General features: G+C 41.7%; 1 protein-coding gene across 1 annotated transcript in view; it reads left to right on the top strand.

The window, feature by feature from the left end:
- The window catches only part of LOC122143623 (oocyte zinc finger protein XlCOF6-like), a 38,491-nt gene extending 19,405 nt beyond the window's left edge, over window positions 1-19,086 (top strand). The window contains exon 3 of the mRNA XM_042754173.1: window positions 17,240-19,086. Within this exon, the coding sequence (XP_042610107.1) occupies window positions 17,240-18,951 (1,712 nt within the window). The 3' untranslated portion in view covers window positions 18,952-19,086. The remainder of the gene's footprint in view (window positions 1-17,239) is intronic.
- The last annotated feature ends 3,460 nt before the right edge of the window (window positions 19,087-22,546 follow it).

Raw genomic sequence — 22,546 nt, 5'->3', positions numbered from 1 at the left:
CTCCGGTAACCCCACTGGGTTCCACTGGAATCCACTGGGGTCACGTGTCAGTTTTGCTGCGCTAGCTAACTTCTCAAATTCTGTTCCTAACTCTTTAACAGAATCATTAGTCACTTGTTATGTCCATACGCAGGTCACATAGTGATGGGCTCAGTACTGAGTCTATTGTTTCTTTTACTGTCAAAGCTACGACCGAATCCAGAGTACGTTGCTGTTCTTTGAGTGCTAGCTTAACCCTGTAAGACCCAAATATAGAAAAAAAATAATTTCACCAGTCAGATGTTGTTGTAGGAGGCCTCTGATGCAGATAATGAAGTTTTAATTTTATGTTTTTCGATACGTTTTTAGGGAATCATTGTAATACTAGACCAAGATGGCCTCGAGTACACATCGCAAGGTTCGGCGTCTCCCCAGTTTGTGCAATTTTGCAATAATTTTTCAGCTCATCTCGGGTCTGTTCGTACTGAACAGCTTTGCTTTTACATCCTACACCCAACAGGAGCTTTTGGATATTGGTGAGGACTTTTCCACAGTTTTATCACCAATCTTCGACTCATCCCTGAGATCTCCAGAACGCCCGAGGCTACACACTCTACCCAGCCAGGCCGAAGTGCTCGCAGGCGGTGTCGAGATCGTAAACAAAGGCGGGGGAAGCACGGAGGTCTAAGAGCTAAGCTAAAGCTAACACCACTCCGGCTCTCTTTACCCAGCATTTTCCTCGCTAATGTGGGGTCACTGGTGAACAAAATGGATGATTTACGACTTCACATCACCCACAGTAAAAGACTTTTGGATTGCAATGTCATTATTTTCACAGAAACATGGCTACACAGCGACATACCCAATAATGTTATTGAGCTAGCCGGACACAGATTTTAATCACTCCAAATTAAAGACAGTGCTCCCCAAATTCCTATCACACCAGAGGAGACAAAACTTTGGATCATGTTTACACAAACATTGATGGAGCTTACATTGCGATCCCCCCGCCTCCCCCACCTCGGAAAGTCTGATCACCTTTCTATGTTTCTCAACCCTAAGTATTCACCCCTCATCAACTGTGTGAAGCCATCAGTGAGGACCATTAAAGTGTGGCCAACTGGAGCAGATGCTTTACTTCAGGACAGATTTCAATACACGGACTGGAGTATGTTTGCTTCTCAGGCTGCCTGTGGCTCTCACACGGACATTGGTATCTATACCTCCTCTGTACTGGATTACATCAACACCACCATTGACAGTGTTACAGCAGAGAAACAGATAACAACATACCCTAATCAGAAGTCATGGATGAACAAGGAGGTGCGACTCCTGCTGAAAGCCCGCAACACTGCCTTCAGGTCAGAAGACGCACAGGCCTACAGCAAATCCAGGGCTAACCTGAAGAGGGGCAACAAAAAGGCCAAGTACTGCTACATGCTGAAGGTAGAGGAACACTTTTCCAACTCTGACCCCCGACGCATGTGCCAGAGCATCCAGGTCCTCAGTGACTACAAGTCAAACAACTGTACTCCAACGCTCACAGATCTCCTTCCTTAACGAGCTAAATGACTTTTATGCTCGCTTCAACAGCGACAGCAAGGAGACGGCCACCAAAATCACACACTCAGCAGACCACCAAACCCTCAAACTCACCTCCACAGATGTCCACACTGCATTGAGCTGGATCAACGCATGTAAGGCTGCTGGCCCGGATGGCAGTCCTGGTCATGTGCTTAGGGCATGTGCAGAGCAGCTTGCAGGGGTCTTCGCAGACATTTTCAACCTGTCCCTCACCCAAGCAACTGTGCCAACATGCTTTAAGTCCACATCCATTGTGCCAGTGCCGAAACACTCCTCCCCAATGTGCCTGAATGACTACCGCCCCGTAGCAGTCACACCTATTGTCATGAAGTGCTTCGAGCGACTGGTTCTAGAATACCTCAAAGACTGCCTCTCACCCACACTGGACCCACACCAATTTGCTTACCGTAGAATTAGAAGCACAGAGGATGCAGTATGCACAGTGCTGCACTCTGTACTCACACACTTGGACAATAACAACACAAATGTACAGATGTTGTTTGTTGACTTCAGCTCAGCATTTAACACTGTCATTCTCTCCAAGCTGACCCAAAACTTGGAGACCTGGACATTAACACCTCCCTCTGCAACTGGATTATGGACTTTCTGACCAACAGACCTCAGCATGTTAGGTCAGACCACACCTGCTCCACCACCATCACACTCAACACCGGCGTACCACAGGGGTGTGTGCTGAGCCCCACTACACCTACGACTGCAAGCCTGTGCATTGATCAAACTCCATCAATAAGGTTGCAGATGACACCACAGTGATTGGCCTCATCAGAGACAACGATGAGACTGCCTACAAGGAGGAGTTACAGCACCTGGCCACACGGTGTGCTGACAACAACCTGCTCCTTAACACCAGCAAGACAAAGGAGCTCATTGTGGACTTCAGGAAGAAGAAAGGAAGCCCGCATGACCCCATCCACATTAACGGGATGGTTGTTAAACGTGTCTCCAGCTTCAAGTTCCTGGGAACCACCATCTCAAAGGGCCTGTCCTGGACCACAAACACCTCTAGCCTGGTCAAGAAGGCTCACCAGCGTCTCTTCTTCCTCAGGATACTGAAGAAGAACCAGCTGTCTTCAGCCATCCTGGTGAACTTTTACTAGTGTTACTAGTGTCCTGACCAGTTGTATCACAGTCTGGTATGGGAACTGCTCAGTTGCTGACTGCAAGGCACTGCAGAGGGTGGTGAAAACCACCTAACGCATCACAGGACACCACCTCCTGCTATTGAGGACATCCAGAGAAAACGCTGTTTACGTCAAGCTTGCAGCATACTTAAGGACTCCTCTCACCCTGACCATAGACTGTTTATCCTCCTGCCCTCCGGGAGGCGCTTCAGGAGCCTCCGGACAAGGACCAGCAGATTCAGGAACAGCTTTTTCCCTACAGCTGTTTCCTTACTGAACTCTGCCCTCTGACACCCCCCACACCACACACACACACACCTCCTCATCACGACATCTGATTTACAAACAAGCAAAAAACATTAAACTTGTTATTACTTGCACTACTGTCTGTTCATCCAGAATACTGAGTAATCCATTTGCACACTGAAATATTTTCTATGCAGTTTTACTGTCCATTGCATTAGTGTAAATGATGTTCATATGTTCATAGTTTCTTCTTATAGTGTACATACACTTATACATAATCCATCTGTATATCTGTATATCATGCTGATAGTATTTAAAATCTGTAAATTATGTCCACAATACTGCCTTATTTGTTTATTTATTGTACATTTGTAACATATTGTAGACCTTGTATATTCTGTACTTACTGCTTGTTGCACTTCTACTACACACTGGCCGATACCGATTAATTAACCGATAGTTTTAAAATGGACACTGAAAGAAAATAAAAATAGTGCTTTACTATTTTTTTAAATAGTAACAGCACTGAACCATACCTTGAAAATGAATAAAAAATATTAATATTATTTATTATATTTATCATTAAAGTTATTTCATAGTTTGCTAATGTTAAAAGAAGAAACTTAAAATTTTTAAAAGGTAACTTATTAGTAGCTAATAGTGAATGTTGAAATGAACACACTCTAACAAGGAGGAATACTTGTACAGTTTTCATTAATGCTACAAATGGACTTATTGTAAAGTATTACTATTTAATTTCAACAGTCATGCTTAAAGATGGCCATATTTAAATATTTTTAATATTATTTATTATATTTATCATTAAAGTTATTTCATAGTTTGCTAATGTTAAAAGAAGAAACTTGTTTATTATATGATATAGAAAAAATAAAAAATAATTAGTCACACACCGGGCAAAAGTGCAGTGCTGCATCTAGGAGAACTCAGACGTATCACACACAACAGACATATGTGTGCTTAAAGAATGAACAATGTGGCATAAATGAGTTTGAATTTCGGTGTTAAAAAAAAAACAGCAAGCGGAAAGAAAAAGCACGATCTATTACAACTCTGAAGCATACAGACTTTTTTTAGAGCCACAGAAAGACAAACGTTTTGCTTTAAAATGCACAATACATAATTTATAGCCTAGGGTGAAGTCATTTTGTACATTCACAATGATTTGTGACAAATATAATATAATTTAATAGAAAACTATGTGAATGGCTCTCTGTTCCGCTGTCTGCTGTATTTAAATGCGAGTCTGGAGTTTCCTTTTCTGTGCAGCACGCAGAGTCATAAATAACATGTGCTGTCAGTGATTTCCGCCTCTAGAGGCCGATCTCGTACTGCATAATGCCAGTGGACCCTTCTCAGCCACTCCAGCAAAGGACGCAACCCGGAAAACTATTGGCATAGATTTTTGCCGATAACCGATAGTTCCGGCAATCAACTATCGGTGCCGATTAATCAGCAAAACCAATGAATTGGTTGACCTCTAGTTCACATGACCTCTCGGCTGGGACCTTATTTGGAGGATCCCCATAGGAGGAGGATCCCTCACCCTGAGGTGTCACTGTAATAGACGCCAAAGGTCTCCCACTGGCTGAAGATGGTCGCCCTCTCCTTGGTGTGGTAACAGCTGTGTTTGTCTGAATTAGATTAGAAAGGAATCAATTGTGATTTCAAACATTCATTAAACATAGTATAATTAGTAAAATATAAAATACGGTAAAGAGCTTAAATGGATTCTTACCAGGATGAGATAGGATGCTAGTTGCCCCTGAAATAGTCTCCTGTTCAGCATCTCTTTTTTTGGGAATATCTAGAGCTTTGTAGTCCCATTTGTAGAGGAGCCAGACATTGATCACAGCAAGGATAATGCTGTGCCAGAAGATGTAAATGTGCCAGCACCGCGGTTTCATGGGGAACTTGTATTTGGCTGCAGATGAGTCCAGCAAATCCACACCACCCATATATTTGTTGTATGTACCCAGAATGTAAGGTCTCTCAACTTCAGTGAAGGATTTGGTGGTTTGTTCCAGCATTGAATCTTTTGCGCAGTTTCTATGCCAGTGAAGGATGACACAAGTGTGACTGCCCTGTTGTTATACCATTTGACAGCACAGATGTTGTGGTTTGCCTCCACTCTGATGTCAAAACTTACTCTCCCCCTTTGCTTCAAGATCTTCTCATCTCCAAGGTTACAGTTGGGTAAGTGCACTTGCCTGGCTTTTCCCACATAATGAATTCCGTGATCAAGGAGCTGAACTACTAATGGGACACAGGTGAAGTAGTTGTCGGTGTAGACCTTGTAGTTCTGACCTTCTGTGGAGTGTGGAGGCAAGCTTCGTCACAACGTGACCTGACATTCCATGTTCAGATTAGGCTCGTTTTCCATTAAATACTGCCTTGGTACAGAGCGAAGTCACAGAGCATGCCAGAGATTCCAGTTCTTACCCACAATTTGAAGCCACATTGGCTCGCATATACTGCTTAATGCCACTGAATTTCCCCTTGAAAGGAATCACCTCTTGCTGGTGGCATTCTGAAATGGAAATAATAATTGTAAGAGTTAAAGTTTGTTCAAATATAAATAATTTAAATGTAAATGAATCCTATTTACATGATACATTCCACTAAAGTTACACCCCCACCATTAGTTATAGAACGCGTTTTGTAATGAATCAGATTACAACATTCAATTCAGGTCACCATAAGTAGTAGTAGTAGTAGTAGCCCTTTATTGTCACTGATCACAGGTACCAGCGAAATTAGCCATCAACCTGTCCATACATACAATATGACAAGGGGGTAGACAGGACAGGAAGACAGGGGATTGAGGAAGAAATACAGCATAACATGAGGGAGGGGAGGAGAAAAAACAACCCCCAGACTATGCTCCTGTGGGGAGCACATTGTGGGAACAGGAAAAAACACCTCAGCAACATAAGCACATAATCAGTACAGCATGAAAAACACACGACTTGCAACAGGGTATGGGAGTGGGGGGTGGAGGTAACCCAGCACAGACAAGCAGCCATCCGGTCCTGCAGCCATTCTCGGCGCTGGTCACAGACCCGCTTGTCAGACTGGTGGTACAAAGTGGCGAAGGCCAGGGATGGGGGGTGGGGGGGTGAATGCATATCTTTATATACAGTGGGTACGGAAAGTATTCAGACCCCCTTAAATTTTTCACTCTTTGTTATATTGTAGCCATTTGCTAAAATCATTTAAGTTCTTTTTTTCCTCATTAATCTACACACAGCATCCCATATTGACAGAAAAACACAGAATTGTTGACATTTTTGCAGATTTATTAAAAAAGAAAAACTGAAATATCACATGGTCCTAAGTATTCAGACCCTTTGCTGTGACACTCATATATTTAACTTAGGTGCTGTCCATTTCTTCTGATCATCCTTGAGATGGTTCTACACCTTCATTTGAGTCCAGCGGTGTTTGATTATACTGATTGGATTTGATTAGGAAAGCCACACACCTGTCTATATAAGACCTTACAGCTCACAGTGCATGTCAGGGCAAATGAGAATCATGAGGTCAAAGGAACTGCCTGAAGAGCTCAGAGACAGAATTGTGGTAAGGCACAGATCTGGCCGAGGTTACAAAGGGTGATCAGAACCCTTCCTAGAGCTGTCCGTCTGGCCAAACTGAGCTATCGGGGGAGAAGAGCCTTGGTGAGAGAGGTAAAGAAGAACCCAAAGATCACTGTGGCTGAGCTCCAGAGATGCAGTCGGGAGGTGGGAGAAAGTTGTAGAAAGTCAACCATCACTGCAGCCCTCCACCAGTCGAGGCTTTATGGCAGAGTGGCCCGATGGAAGCCTCTCCTCAGTGCAAGACCCATGAAAGCCCGCATGGAGTTTGCTAAAAGAGAAAAATGCTAAACAGAGAAATAAGATTTTCTGGTCTGATGAGACCAAGCTAGAATTTTTTGGCCTTAATTCTAAGCGGTATGTGTGGAGAAAACCAGATACTGCTCATCACCTGTCCAATACAGTCCCAACAGTGAAGCATGGTAGTGGCACCATCATGCTGTGGGGGTGTTTTTCAGCTGCAGGGACAGGACGACTGGTTGCAATCGAGGGAAGGATGAATGTGGCCAAGTACAGGGATATCCTGGACGAAAACTTTCTCCAGAGTGCTCAGGACCTCAGACTGGGCCGAAGGTTCACCTTCCAACAAGACAATGACCCTAAGCACATAGCTAAAATAATGAAGGAGTGGCTTCACAACAACTCTGTGACTGTTCTTGAATGGCCCAGCCAGAGCCCTGATTTAAACCCAATTGAGCATCTCTGAAGAGACCTGAAAATGGCTGTCCACCAACGTTTACCATCCAACCTGACAGAACTGGAGAGGATCTGAAAAGAGGAATGGCAGAGGATCCCCAAATCCAGGTGTGAAAAACTTGTTGCATCTTTCCCAAAAAGACTCATGGCTGTATTAGATCAAAAGGGTGCTTCTACTAAATACTGAGCGACATATCTGAATACTTAGGACCATGTGATACTTCAGTTTTTCTTTTTTAATAAATGTGCAAAAATGTCAACAATTCTGTGTTTTTCTGTCAATATGGGGTGCTGTGTGTACATTGAGGAAAAAAAAATGAACTTAAATGATTTTAGCAAATGGCTGCAATATAACAAAGAGTGAAAAATTTAAGGGGGTCTGAATACTTTCCGTACCCACTGTATGTGTGTGTGTATGTATGTAAAAGTTCTTGTATGTGTAGGCCTGGAGAGTCGCTACTCCTGGCATCAAATCTAGGTGCCTCAGTCCGCAGGATTGTCATAGCGATACACAGTAAGTTGCCATGGAGACAGCCTTGATCAGGTCCCAGACAGAGTCAACAAGTGATGTTATCCATATTGCGGTTAATAGTCCCAGTCTCAGTGCTGACCGCTCTGCCCACTGCTTCAATCATGACAGGCAGCCTTGTGAGGCTTAAGACAGCTGTTACCGTTTTCTGAATTCTTCGATAAACCAGGGCAATGCCTAATCCAATCAGCAGAAGACCTGTTATCATGGTTCCGAATAGGTAGATATCTTCAATGTCCTCCGTGGAAAGAGGTTCAGACACACGACCCGCCACCTCTCCCATGCGTCCATCATGTAGCCAGCTGCAAACGTTCCGGCAGGGCAGTCAGGTTCCCCCGAACCCAAGCTTCTCATCGAGAAGATGGTGTCAATTGTGTTGAGAGACCAGTTGATCAAATCCATGATTTTTTAGTTTGGAGAGCAGTGCGGACAGAGTCTCAAAGTATAAGACAATAGACGAGACGAGGCAGATTCAGTTTTCACCAGCGTAAGCCCTGGACAGTGCATCAGCTACAATGTTTTCTGCTCCTTTCTTATAGCGTATGTCCAAATCAAACTCCTGCACAATTAGTGCCCATGTCATTAAAGGTTGGTTGGAGTTTGACATACGAGACAGAAATGTTAAAGGGTTATGATCTGTGTACACTACAATTTGATAACCAGAGCTTAGGTACACTTCGAAATGTTGGAGGGCTAGAAGTAACACCAATGCCTCTTTTCCTATTACACTATAGTTTTGTTGACATTTGGTGAACTTTTTGGAGAAATAACTGACAAGATGTTCATCAGCTTGCATCAACACTGCACCAGCGCCACAAGCACTTGCGTCAACATGCAGAGTTAAGGGCATAGCGAAATTTGGGGCAGACAAGATTGGAGCATTGCACACCAAATCTTTTGCAGAGCAAAAGGCAGACTCACACTTTTCATCTCACACAAATTTATGATCAGTGTTAAGGAGATCGGTAAGGGGCGCAACCATTGTGGTGAAGTTCTTACAGAACCCCCTATAATAACCAGTCCTTCCCAAAAAATGTAATTCATGTTTATTAGTAGGTGATGGGAACTCTGTAACAGCTTCCACTTTTGCACTCACAGGTTTGACCTGGCATTGTCCAGCTAGTTTCCAGAGGTAAGTAACCACAGCCTTGGCGAATTCACACTTACTGAGGTTAAGTGTTAAAGATGCCTTAGCCAAGCGTTTCAGGACTAAATTAAGGGTGCATAAGTGGTCGTCCCACGACATGGAATAAACCACTACATCATCTCAGACAGCACAGTTTGCATTAATCGTTGGAATGTGGCAGGTGCGTTTTGCATTCCAAAGGCCATCACCATATATTGAATGAACGCGTCAGGCGTGACAAAAGCAGAGATCTCGGAAGCGAACGGTGTTAACAGCACCTGCCAGTAACCTTTAAGAAGGTTGAGCTTGGTTACATAGCGTGAAGAGCCCACTTTGTCGAAGCAGTCTTCTATTCTAGGAAGGGGAAAAGAGTCAGCTTTGGTCATGTTATTTACCTTGTGGAAATCAGTACAGAACCAAAGGGAACCATTAGATTTGGGCATAAGAATTCAAGGTGAACTCCATGGGCTCTGACTGGAAACAGCAAAATTACGCACCAAGTACTCAACTTCATCTCTCATTACTTGACATTTACACGGGTTCACTTGGTAAGCATGCTGTTTTATGGGCATGCTTTGACCTACATCGATGTTAGTCTGAGAGGGAACAAAGTTAAACAGAGTGGGATACTTGCTAATCAATTCAATATCACTGCAGTGTTTCTCTGACAGATATGAGAGGTAAGTTGGCAGTGTGGACAGAATGGCATGTTTGAAAGCCTCCCACAAGAGATTTGATCATTGCCAATTAAGCCATCTACCTCCGGCATGTAACCAGTAGGCAGACCAACAATATTCACTGCAGAAACACTGTTAGCTACAAGGTTAACGTCAGATCCATCTGTCAACAAATGCTTTCAGCATATTTACATGACAGACTCTGCTTTTGTGCTGTCGATCGGGAGTCAGAACGGTGTCATTCGTATCACTCAGTTTCTTTTCTATTTTATATGAGCCAGCAAATCGAGCATGCATAGGAGAACTGGGTACAGGCAACAACACAAGCACGGAATCCCCAGGTTGAAAACAACAAGCAACACTCTTTCTGTCAAACCTAGTTTTCATCTTAGACTGAGAGTTGGAAAGATGCTACGTAGCGACATCCCAAGCTTTATGGAGATGCTCACAGAACTACTCACATAATCCAAGATTGGCACACGGGGAGAGCCTTTAGAAAGGAATTGTTCAATGATTAACTTCAAGGGTCCCCGAACTGATTCGGCGGGACTGAACCCTAAGGACTCTTGCACGGTGCTTCTTACAGCCAGCATTAAAAGGGGCAATCCATCCACCCAGTCTTTACCGGTTTCGACATACAATGCGAGCGCAGCATTGACTTGAATGTCTGATTAAAGCGCTCGAGCGAACCTTGAACGCAGGGGCACGGCTTCCAGGTAGTGCATAGCTGTACACATTATTGTAAGGATGTATTGGTCACCGGACTTGGCTTTAGGCAAGGGGCCTACGCAATCAAGGATGAGATTTTCGAAAGGCTGTCCTATAACAGGAATGGGTTGAAGCGGGACTTGAGAAATTACTTGATTAGGCTTACCCGCAAGTTTACAGACGCGACAAGACCGAATAAATGCAGACAACAAAGACTTCATACTCAGCCAAAAGATATGCCTAGCGATACGATCATGTTTTTGTAACACCAAGGCAAGGTGTTTGTAACACCAATGTTTTTGTAACACCAAGGTGTCCCAGACAAATATGCTCATGGGCCAGTTTCATTATTTGAGGTCGATAGCCAGTAGGGCGAACAATCTGATAAGCCCTCTCACGTTCAGAGTCGGACAGCTTCCACCAGCGCATTAGCACACCATCATCCCAACATTAACCTACCGGCACATCTGAGATTTGCGTTCTGTCTGTAGCAGCACTGATATATATGCTGAATGATACTTCAGATTTTTGAGCAGCAATTAACTGTTTTTTACCCACTCTTATAGGGGCATTAGTCAATTTAGAGATTTTCTGCTTATTTAAATGCACTATAATGCTCTCTGGCAGACAGCTTTCAGAATCATCCAGCAAAATTAGTTCTTGCAAATCCTCAATTGTTGTATTTTTAGTAGAGAGACACCATTTCTCAAACAAGGTTTTCTTTTCATGTGTAAACTCCACAAAAAATTGCTTGGCTGTCGTTGAACAAGCCCTGAACTTCTGCCGATATGCCTCCGGGACCAGTTCGTAAGCTCGCAAAACAGCCAGTTTCACAACATCATAATTTAGCGAATCTTCAATTGGCAAAGCAGCACAAACTTCTTGGGCTTTGCCAACAAGACTGCACTGCAACAGCAATGCCCACATATCTCTGGGCCATTTTAATTTAGCCGTGACCTGTTTAAAGCAACAAAGTATGAGTCCACGTCAGTTTCACGGAATGGAGATACAAGTTTATAGTATTTATCTACATCAAAGTCAGGTTTCCCAAACTCAGAACTACTGGAAGGGGGCCTGGCGTGCGGTAGAGGGACCAGTTTACTACGCAGCATTTGAGCTTCCAGATCTAGTTTTCGTAGCCTTATTTCCCAATCAGTCTTTATCGTTAACTCTCTTAATCTGAGTTTTTTACACCAATCAAATTCTTATAATGTAGACGAGAGAGTTAATTTAATTAGATCACATTCCATATTAAACCATATGAAAGCATATGAATGAAAGAGCTGTTGCATTTATCTTCCCCTACGTCAACAGTGGGGAGAACTTTTGGAGTGCGCACTGGAGAAAATAAAATTTTATGCGTGAACATGAATTCGTCGGCCAGAATTGCAGCATCAGTCCATTTAGAGACTTTCTGGTCATTTAAATTCAAACAAGGCTTTCTTTTCACGCACAAACTCCACAAACATTTGCTTGGCTGTCTTTGAACAAGCCCTGAACTCAACGAACCCAAACGTTCATGGAGTTTGCACGTGAAAAGAAAGCCTTGTTTGGGAAATGGTGTCTCTCTTCCAAAATTACCACAATTGAGGATTTGCAAGAACTAATTTTGCTGGAGGATTTTTAAAGCTATCTGCCAGAGAGCATTGTAGTGCATTTAAATAAGCAGAAAGTCTCTAAATTGACTGATGCTGCGATTCTGGCCAACGAATTTGTGCTCATGCTTAAAACTGTATTTTCTCCAGTGTGCACTCCAAAAGTTCTCCCCACCATTGACGTAGGGGAAGATAAATGGAACAGCTCTTCCAGGCCTGCAAGTGAGCTGAAAAATGCTTGAAAACGGCCTGATAGAAGACCAGTTTGTTTCTATTGTCTTAATCCTGGCCACTTGATCTCAAATAGTAAAGCCTGGAAGCAGAAAGCAGGTGGTAAGCCTTAAGGGGTAGCATTTACCTCTCTTACCTCTGTTCCTGAATGGTCGAGTCCACAATCAGATTCCTCTGCCTTCGAGCCGCTTCTGCAAACATACACAGTAACACTCCCAGATGGTTCTTCTGATCCTAGACCTATTGTAATGTTAAGGGATACAGGGTCCGCTCAGTCAATCATACTGGAAAGTACGCTGCCATTCAAAATTGTACATGGATAATAATGTGCTCATTCGTGGTATCGAAATGGGCTGTACTTCAGTGCCATTGCACACTATTCATTTGAAATCTGACCTTATTTCTGGTCCTGTGAGTATCAGTGTGCATTCACAATTACCTGTGGAGGGCGTAGATATGGTACTAGGTAATGATTTGGCTTGAACCAAAGTCTTTCCGTTCCCTGTGTGTCTGCGGAGCCTGGTTTTAGTGGCCAAGATGACACGCTATCACAGTTCCCTTCTCTTTTTCCGTCAAGCGCTGTGACTCGCTCCCAGAAGAAATTTGACTATGTACTTGATCTTGCTAGTTCACCGGAGAGTGCTGAATGTAAATGCTTATACAACTGCAACTGTCCCATGGTGATGAGTATTTGAAAGAAAAGGATTACTCACACTATTTCAATGGCAAGTCAACAACGGCGTTGTTTAACAACACTACACAATCAAACATTGTCTGGGGCAGGAGACAGAGGACAGAACGGCATGACACCCACGGCGGAGCTTCACTATGCGCACACTACAGAAGCTCTCCAACACTGCTCTGCTTCACAGCATTCAAACGCTTCCACTCAAAATGCAATCTCCTTCAGCTGGTCCCAATCAAGCGCTGGGAGGGAGAGAGAGAGGAAGAGAAAAAGATAACTGTGCACAATCTGTAGCACACAATGCAACATACACAATACATGCCAATGCAAATAAATAAAAACAAATAAATACAAATAATAACTTGCGTCCAAGGACGTAACATAACAGTAAAAAACAAAAAAAACAGTAAGTAACTTTGCAACTACATGTCATCTAGCTGTCATTAGAGTATTAGTAGACTATCTGCTTAATATCTTCTAACACTTTATTTTGATGGGCCCACAACATACTATGACAAACTTTTCAAGTATATGTCAACTTATTCTACTAACCCTAAACCTACCCTAACGGTCTACTCTGAGAGTTAGTAGACATATAGTTGCAAATGAATGAGAATTAGTTATAGACATATATTTGACATGTAGTTACAAAGTTACTTATAGTTAGTAGAATGTCTAAAGTGGACTATCAAAGTGTAACCAAAGGACATTGCACACTGAGTCCAAAATTTTCTCACGTTAAAAAATAAATATGACCTCATGTTGTGTCAATCAAGTTTATAAAAATAAAAAAAAATCTGATCAGGTTTGATTTTCCGCATTTTTGCCTCCGTAGCATGCATTTTGATAGGAAAGGATGACAAATACGAAAAAACAGAAAAACTTCAGGCTCAGTGTTCAAGGAACTTTACTCTCCAACATCGATTATATCTGTGCAAATAATTAATTGATCATTTTCTTTAAAATTTCAGTTACTGTGTGCATCAAGAACAATTCATAGTGCTCTCTACTCCTGTGTTGTGATCTAACAGAGGCTCGGTAGAAAGTGATATGATTTAGAAAGTAATTTTATGCAAAATCAGGGCTCTGAACCGGTTCAAAGAACGAAAACCGGAAACGAACGAAATTTTAACTGGAACAGAACCAGAAACAGAAATTAAATAAAATTTTATAGTTCCGAACAGAATCAAAATTTGAAATGCCCATTAACCGGTTAATAACATTATATTATCATTCCATTTAATATTTGAAATTTGCTGTCAACCAATCATGAATTCCAGTAGTACTGTCTATGCAAATGTGACGCTGAAGCCAACGAGTGAAATGTCCGCTCAGCTGTGAACTCATCATAGGTAAGTCGCAATGGCAATGCACTGCCCTTAGAGTTTATCTGAGGATAGTGTAAGATGAATGTAACAGATCACATGCACCTGCAGCACTTCGGTGAATGGAGAAAACAGAAAAACTATAGGCTTACATAAAAAGGAATATAGGCATATACACTAAATATATTTTACTTAAATCATATTGACAGATTAATGAAACGAAAAAAAATTTGCTAAATTAAGTTTCGTTAATTAAGGTTTAAGGTTTTTTTTTTTTTTTACAATGCAGGAAACTTTTTTAAATATCTTAAAAATACTTTGATGTCTTTAAAGTGTTGATAGATTTTTGTTTTTTGCTTAGTAGCCTACATTTGGCCAAAATCTAGAAATGATGCCTTATTGGCTGTGACTAAGCTCAGCGGGTTATTGGCTAACGTTACCCTATCTCTCTTTTTTCCTTTTCTTTTTGAGTAAAGAAAACGCTGTACTTTATTATTAGTAGGGGCCAAGCACCGAAGGTGCTTAGGCACCTATTGTATCCGTTAGCGTGATTTTTTTCTTCCGCTGCAAGTCTATGGCACCGCATATATAACCGCTTGGAGGAAAGTTGTGAAATTTGGCACACTGATAGAGGACAGTGAGAAAAGTTACCATAGCAAATTTGGAGTCTCTGACTCAAACTCTCTAGCGCCACCACTTGTCTAAACTTTAAAACATTTTATGCTAATAACTTTTGAACCGTAAACCACAAAATTAAATTTTTTTTTCCCTCTGATTCCTTGGCTCATGCAGAGTCAAAAGGACACCAAAATTCAAAATCGTTAGGTTTAGTTTTTTTGCTATTTTCAATTGTTGGTAAAAACTACTTTTTCAAACTCGTCCTAGGCCATTGAACCGATTGTCACGAAAATTGAACCAGATCATTTTCAGACCACGCTGGCAAAAAGTTATGGAATTCAAGTTGATTAGTCATATTGTTTCCGAATAGCACGTGAACGAATTCTACAAAAGGCATGCAAAAGAGGACGTGAGGCTATATCTCCGCAATGGCTTGGCCTTTTGAGACCAAACATGGTGTGTGTTATAATAAGCATGACCTGAGACTACCTGCAGTGTTTCGGCACTGTGCCCCCTAATGGTCAGGAGATATGAAAAATGCAAAATGTCTCGTTAGATTTGGTGCATCAATTTTCCAATGTCAGCCATTTTGGGCGTCGGCCATTTTGAATTATGTTCTAAAATGCTGTATTTTACGAACGCATTAGCGTATCTTTACAAAATTAATTACAAATATCTTCGGCTCCATACCCTCATGGTACTCAAACATTTGGGGGGCAGCGCCACCTTGTGGTCAAAAGTTATGATGAAATTTGGAAAAATGCTAATAACTTTTGCTTACATTAACCTATTGTAATTAGACTGATGTTGATATATTCCTTGGATCATGACAAGAACACAGATACCAATTTTACCAATATTGGCTGAACTTCCTGTCCACCATTTTGATTCTTTTTTTGTACTCCTTCTAGAACGTTGGTCCGATTTTCACCAAATTTGGCTCGGATCATCTTCAGACAAAGCTGGCAAAAAGTTATGGATTTCGTGTTGATACACGCAACTGAGGGCTTTATTTCTGCAAAGATTTGACATATTTACACCAAACTTTGTATGTGCCATTGTCACCTCACACTGACCACGGCACATCAATTTGGTAACAGCGCCACCTATTGGCAAAGAGTAATAAGCCATTCATTAACCTTTAATTATGAATTTTCCAAAAATGCTAATAACTTTTGATTGCAATAGTCTATTGTAATGAAACTGGTCTCCAAATATTTATTGGGTTGTGCCGACAACAGACATATAATTTTTTAGTAGGAAATCTGAACTCCCTGTCCGCCATTTATATTTGTTGAAAACCTACTTTTTTGAACTCCTCGTCAACCGTTAGTCTGATTTTCACCAAAATCGAGTCAGATGATCTTCAGACTGTGCTGACAAAATGTTATGGATTTCGTGTTGATAAACAAAACCGTATTCATACAGCGACGCTACAAATTTTAGGCATAGTGCCAAACTGCATCTGAAGCTGTATCTCTGCAAATATTTGACATATTGACACCAAACTTTGTATGTGCCATTGTCACCTCACACTGACCAGGCCACTTTAATTTGGTAACAGCGCCATCTATTGGTCAAACGTGATAAGCCAATAAATCATGTTACTAGAGATTGTATTTATGATTTTTCAGCCGTTTTGACTAAAATCATCCTAAAATGGCTTCAATGGCTACTCATTTCTGCAGTTGGTCTGATGCTCCATGCCATGTTTAGCTCCTAAATTTGCATCTAGAGTGCTTGGCCCCGCAATTGCTGCTTCCAGCTATATTTATTATTATTATTATTATTAGGTAAATTATAGGCAAAGAAAATTGTTTTTAAAAAATAACGTTATTAACCGGTATGTCCTATTGAATTTTTTATTTATTTATTTTTTATTTTCAAGCCCTGTGCAAAATAATTGATCTTTATCTACAGAGCAAGTATAATAGGAACAATCATCTTGGAGAGAGTTTTATCGTCTTGACTGTTATAAACGAAAGCAATATGCAGTTTGAACTCTGAATGGAGGATGACAGACAGCCGCAGCAGCCAGAAGGGTTTACGTGAACTTGAATTTAACAACTTAAATATTCATCTGTACCTCACAATTAACTATATAATGGCTTCAGAACGCTTGGAATATAGTGCAGGAAAACTTTATGGTGCTTTATAATGTTTCTGTGCCTTTTGTGGGGCTTAACAATAACAGAGTAGTAAACACAAAATATGGTATTTGGACCGATACCTGATCCGGCAGAAAAGAGTAATATTGGAGCTGATATGAATACTGAGTGTGTGGGCTGATGGACAACATTGGAGCTTTAAAGAAAATGGAGCCACTGGGTCAACAGACCAAGACGGAGCTGATGAATCAGAGCCATGGTTAATCTTCATAAGAGACTGGTCTATAATAACCCAGTTTTGTCAAATAATGTTGGTTTTGATATCTGTTAAGCCATTAAACTGCCATTAACTTGTAATTTTTTTTTTTGTCTTTAGACCTGATGGCACTGAAAGAAGAGAAGCAAGAAATGAAAAAGATAGAACAGAATGATTTCATGACTGTGGAAAAATCCATACAGGCTGAAGCATCATCACAAAAAAAAGCTCAGAAGACCAAATCTAACAGTTGCTTCACCTGCCATAAATGTGGAAAGAGTTTCAATAAAAAATATAAACTTAAAGACCACATGAAAGCTCACACTGGAGTGAAACCATTCACATGTGATCAGTGTGGAAAGAGTTTCAGATGTAAAGCAAGCCTCAAAACTCATATGAGACTTCACACTGTAGAGAAGCTTTTTACCTGCAGTGTGTGTGGAAAGAGCTTCCCATATAAATCACACCTTGACACCCACATGAGAATTCACACCGGAGAGAAGCCCTTTTCCTGCAAACTGTGTGGGAAGAGCTTCACAAACAAATCACACCTAGATTCCCACATGAAAGTTCACACTGGAGAGAAACCATTCACATGTGATCAGTGTGGAAAGAGTTTCAGGCATAAGTTAACCCTTAATTCACACGTGAAGAGAGAACACTCTGGAGAGAATGCTGTTGTATGCCGTCAGTGTGGAAAAAAATTCAGCTGTGAAGCAAGCCTCAAAACTCATACGAGACTTCACACTGTAGAGAAGCTTTTTACCTGCAGTGTGTGTGGAAAGAGCTTCCCATATAAATCACACCTTGACACCCACATGAGAATTCACACTGGAGAGAAGCCCTTTTCCTGCAAACTGTGTGGGAAGAGCTTCACAAACAAATCACACCTTGATTCCCACATGAAAGTTCACACTGGAGAGAAACCATTCACATGTGATCAGTGTGGCAAGAGTTTCAGACATAAGTTAACCCTTAATTCACACGTGAAGAGAGAACACTCTGGAGAGGAAGCTGTTGTATGCCATCAGTGTGGAAAGAGATACAGCTGTGAAGCAAGCCTCAAAACTCATACAAGACTTCACACTGTAGAGAAGCTTTTTACCTGCAGTGTGTGTGGGAAGAGCTTCCCATATAAATCAAATCTTAATTACCACATGAGAACTCACACTGGAGAGAAGCCCTTTTGCTGCAAACTGTGTGGCAAGAGCTTCTCAAACAAAAGAGTTCTGAAGTCACACATGAGAATTCACACAGAAGAGAAGCCGTTTCTTTGTGATCAGTGTGGACAGTGTTTCAGACATAAATTAACCCTTAATTCACACATGAGAACTCACACCGGAGAGAGTCCTTACACCTGCACACTGTGTGGAAAGAGCCTCTCAAATAAATCAGCCCTTAATGGCCACATGAGACGTCACACAGGAGAGAAGCCCTTCACCTGCACACTGTGTGGGAAAAGCGTCTCAAATAAATCAGCCCTTAATGGCCACATGAGACGTCACACAGGAGAGAAGCCCTTCAGCTGCACACTGTGTGGAAAGAGCTTCTCACTAAAGGAAAGTCTCAAGGGTCACATGAAAACTCACACAGGAGAGAAGCCTTTCATGTGTGCTCAGTGTGGAAAATGTTTTGCACTCAAAAGAACCCTTACTAAGCACATGAGGCTTCACTCAAGAGAGATCTCTTTTGTTAACTGTCATCAGTGTGAACAGAGATTCCCGGACAAGAGACGCCTTAACTATCATGAAAAAAGCAATTCTCGAGAGACATCTTTCACGTGCCATGACTGTGGAGATTCAGATTTAAAGGAAACCTTACAGTTCACATGAGAATCCACACTGGAGAGAAACCTTTCACCTACACTCAATGTGGAAGGAGCTTCAGTCAGAGCATAAGCTTTCAGACTCATGTGAGGTTTCACACTGGAGAGAAGCCTTTCAAGTGTCTTCAGTGTGAGAAGAGCTTCAAATATAAAAGTGTCATGGACCATCATTTGAAAACACATTCTGGACAGAAACCGCAGTGCTCTGTCAGTGGACAGAGGCTTTGGAAAAAAAAACAGAAAAATCATCCGCCATAAAACATATGCTTTGCCATCACACTTACAGATACACCTGAAAAGTCATGCAGATGTGAGATCCTCTTTGTGCCTAATTGGTCATTTCAGAACAGGCCTCATTTATGAAACGAATGTACAACAGAAAATTGGGTGCACGGTCGTTTCGGTGGCTATGATCAGATCTCGCATCTGGTCTCAGCTCGTGTACGCAAGTTTTTGAGTAAGTTGAAATTGTGCAGCATAGAAAATTGTGGAGAACTGTGTAATGACAGCATTTTGGTCATTTAGATTATTTTCCTGACCGACAAGTGAAGGTTTTTTTTTTTTTTTTTGCTTTTTATGTATAAAAAGTACAAATAACAGCATAAACAGACCATGAAGATTCACACATCATTGCATCACCCATCTGCCACGCTTCTATGAACCAAAGAAAGACAGAGAAAAGGAATAAAATAAATATGGCTACACACAGAACTATTTCTATTAAATAATTAACAGATTAACAAAATTAAAAAAAATTAAAAAAACTTTGTGACAAGTAGGCCACTTTCGTTTTTCACACTCTTAATGCATTTCATTTGTTTTCTTTATATCTATATTTTATTAAATTTAACATCATGCAGGCACGTCCTGCGCACACACACACACAAGGAATAAAATAAATATGGCTACACACAGAACTATTTCTATTAAATAATTAACAGATTGTCAACCAAACATAAGTTAAACGGAAGTTAAAAGTAGATCGTTAGTATACCGCGATAGCCTTCCTTTTAAGCCCTCCTTGTGTGAAGACCGAAGAGTGTAAAGACCAGCGACTCTGCCGTGCGACTCCACCAGGCAGGAACACCGCCAAGGGATATAAGTATCGTTTTGATTCATTTGACTGTAAGAGGTGGAGGTACTGGTCTGCTTATCTCTAATGATTGGAAATTTAATCCTTTACCATCTTTGGGTATCAGCAGCTCCTTTGTATCTCATTCAGTTACTATTACCTACCCTCTTAAAATCCATTTTGTAGTTTTTTATCGACCCCCAGGTCCACAAAGGTAACTTTTTGGATGAATTAGATGTGCTGCTCTCAACCTTTCCTGAGGATGGTACTCCCTAGTTATGCTTGGAGACTTCAGCATCCACCTAGATAAACCTCTATCTAAAGACTTCCACACTCTGCTTGCCTCTTTTGTTCTCAAGCGGGTGTTAACTACAGCTACTCACAAATCAGGCAACCAACTGGACCTTATTTACACACGACACTGCTCCACTGATCATGTACTGGTTCCTCCACTGCACACCTCAGAGCACTTCCTCCTCACTCTTAACCTCAACATGGTCCCTGACACATCACATACCCCTCCACATCTTTTGATGCTAACAGCACTACTGATACTTTCTGCTCCACTCTTAAATCTTGTTTAGACACTGTTTGCCCCTTGTCTTCCAGGCCAGCCCGTACCACCCTTTCTGCCCCTTGGTTATCTGATGTTCTCTGTGAGATGTTCTAAGCTTAGAGCTGCTGAAAGGATGTGGCGCAAATCAGCAAATCGTGTTGCGCTAACTCTCGCATGCTCTTTAAAACATTTTTCTCACTCCTTTGTCCTCCTCCTCCCCCTCCTGCATCAACTCTAATAGCTGAGGACTTTGCCACGTTTTTCATTAATAAAATTTAAAACATCAGTGCACAATTTTCCACACCACAATCTGTCAAGCACATCTTACCAGCAAACATACACTCATTCACATCCTTCTCTGCACTCTCTGAGGCAGAAGTCTCCAAGCTCATCCTTTCTAATCATCATTCTACTTGTCTGCTTGATCCTATTCCATCTCATCTCCTTCAAGCCATTTCTCCTGCAGTTGTACCTTTACTCACTCACATCATTAACACATCCCTTTACATTGTTTTTTTTCCCTCAACATTTAGACAGGCTCGTATAACCCCACTACTTAAGAAACCCACCCTCAACCCATCTCTTTTAGAGAACTACAGACCAGTTTCCCTTCTTCCTTTCATTGTAAAAACACTTGAACGAGTTGTGTTCAACCAAGTCTCTACCTTTCTCACACAGAACAACCTCCTTGACAGCAACCAATCTGGGTTCAGAAGTGGACATTCAACCAAGACTGCCTTGCTCTCAGTTGTTGAAGCCCTAAGACTGGCAAGGGCGGAATCCAAATCTTCAGTACTTATCTTGCTGGTTCTGTCTGCTGCTTTTGACACTGTTAACCACCAGATCCTTCTGTCAACCCTATCAGCAAAGGGCATCTCAGGAGCCGCACTCCAGTGGTTTGAGTCTTACCTCTCAGATAGTTCCTTCAAAGTATCTTGGAGAGGTGAGGTGTCCAAGTCGCAACGTCCAACTACTGGGGTGCCTCAGGGCTCAGTTCTTGGACCACTTCTTCTACATGGCATCACTAGGTTCTGTCATTCAGAAACATGACTTTTTATATCACTGCTATGCTGATGACACTCAACCCTACCTCTTATTCTTTCCTGATGTTCCTACGATAGCTGCTCGCATCTCAGAAAGTCTAACAGACATTTCTTGCTGGATGAAGGACCATCACCTTCAACTCAGCCTTGCCAAGACAGATCTGCTTGTGGTTCCAGCAAACCCACTGTTTCATCACAATTTCACCACCCAGTTAGGCACATCAACCATAACTCCTTCAAAAACAGCCAGAAACCTTGGAGTTATGATTGATGATCAACTAACTTTCTCAGACCACATTGCTAAAACTGCCCGGTCCTGCACATTTGCTTTATTCAACATCAAGAAGATCAGGCCCTGGGGGGCGCTGCTGAGGTGTGCACGGAGTAGACGTGTTTCATCAAGCTCCTCCACACCAAGTTTTTAGATTAGTGAAACAAGACGCCATCTTTTTTTTATTTCATGTACGTGTGTTGTGAACTTCTGTTTAGTTTATATCTCTGAATTGGTCAACACCTTGATGCACGAAAATGCCTTTAAAATCAGCAAAAGCCTCGAAAAGTTCTAGCCCTCAGCCGTTGGCTAGTCGTGACGAAGCTAATCCCGCCGTTAGTCAAGCTTCTGCCGACGATGATACACTGTTGATGTGGGTAAAGATATCAAACAGGATTCTTGCAACCATAAATTAAAGATTTGACAAGTTCGAGGAAGACTTTAGGTCTCTACAGACATCGGTACAGGATTTTGTGGAGAGAGTGGAGACTGTTGAGGGTCAAACACGAGATCACGAGGGCCGTTTATGCTCTCTCGAAGTGACTTTGACTGATTTGCAGAAGACCAATAAAGCTCTTAGAGTGAAGGTCAACGACTTAGAAGGGCGATCTCAATGCAACAATATAAAAATAATTGGTATCCCTGAGGGAGAGGAGAAAG

Source organism: Cyprinus carpio, unplaced genomic scaffold (genome assembly GCF_018340385.1).
Source record: "Cyprinus carpio isolate SPL01 unplaced genomic scaffold, ASM1834038v1 S000006466, whole genome shotgun sequence".
NCBI lineage: Eukaryota > Metazoa > Chordata > Actinopteri > Cypriniformes > Cyprinidae > Cyprinus > Cyprinus carpio.
The sequence above is the reverse complement of the archived record's forward strand: the minus strand, read 5'-3'. Positions and strand labels throughout refer to the sequence as shown.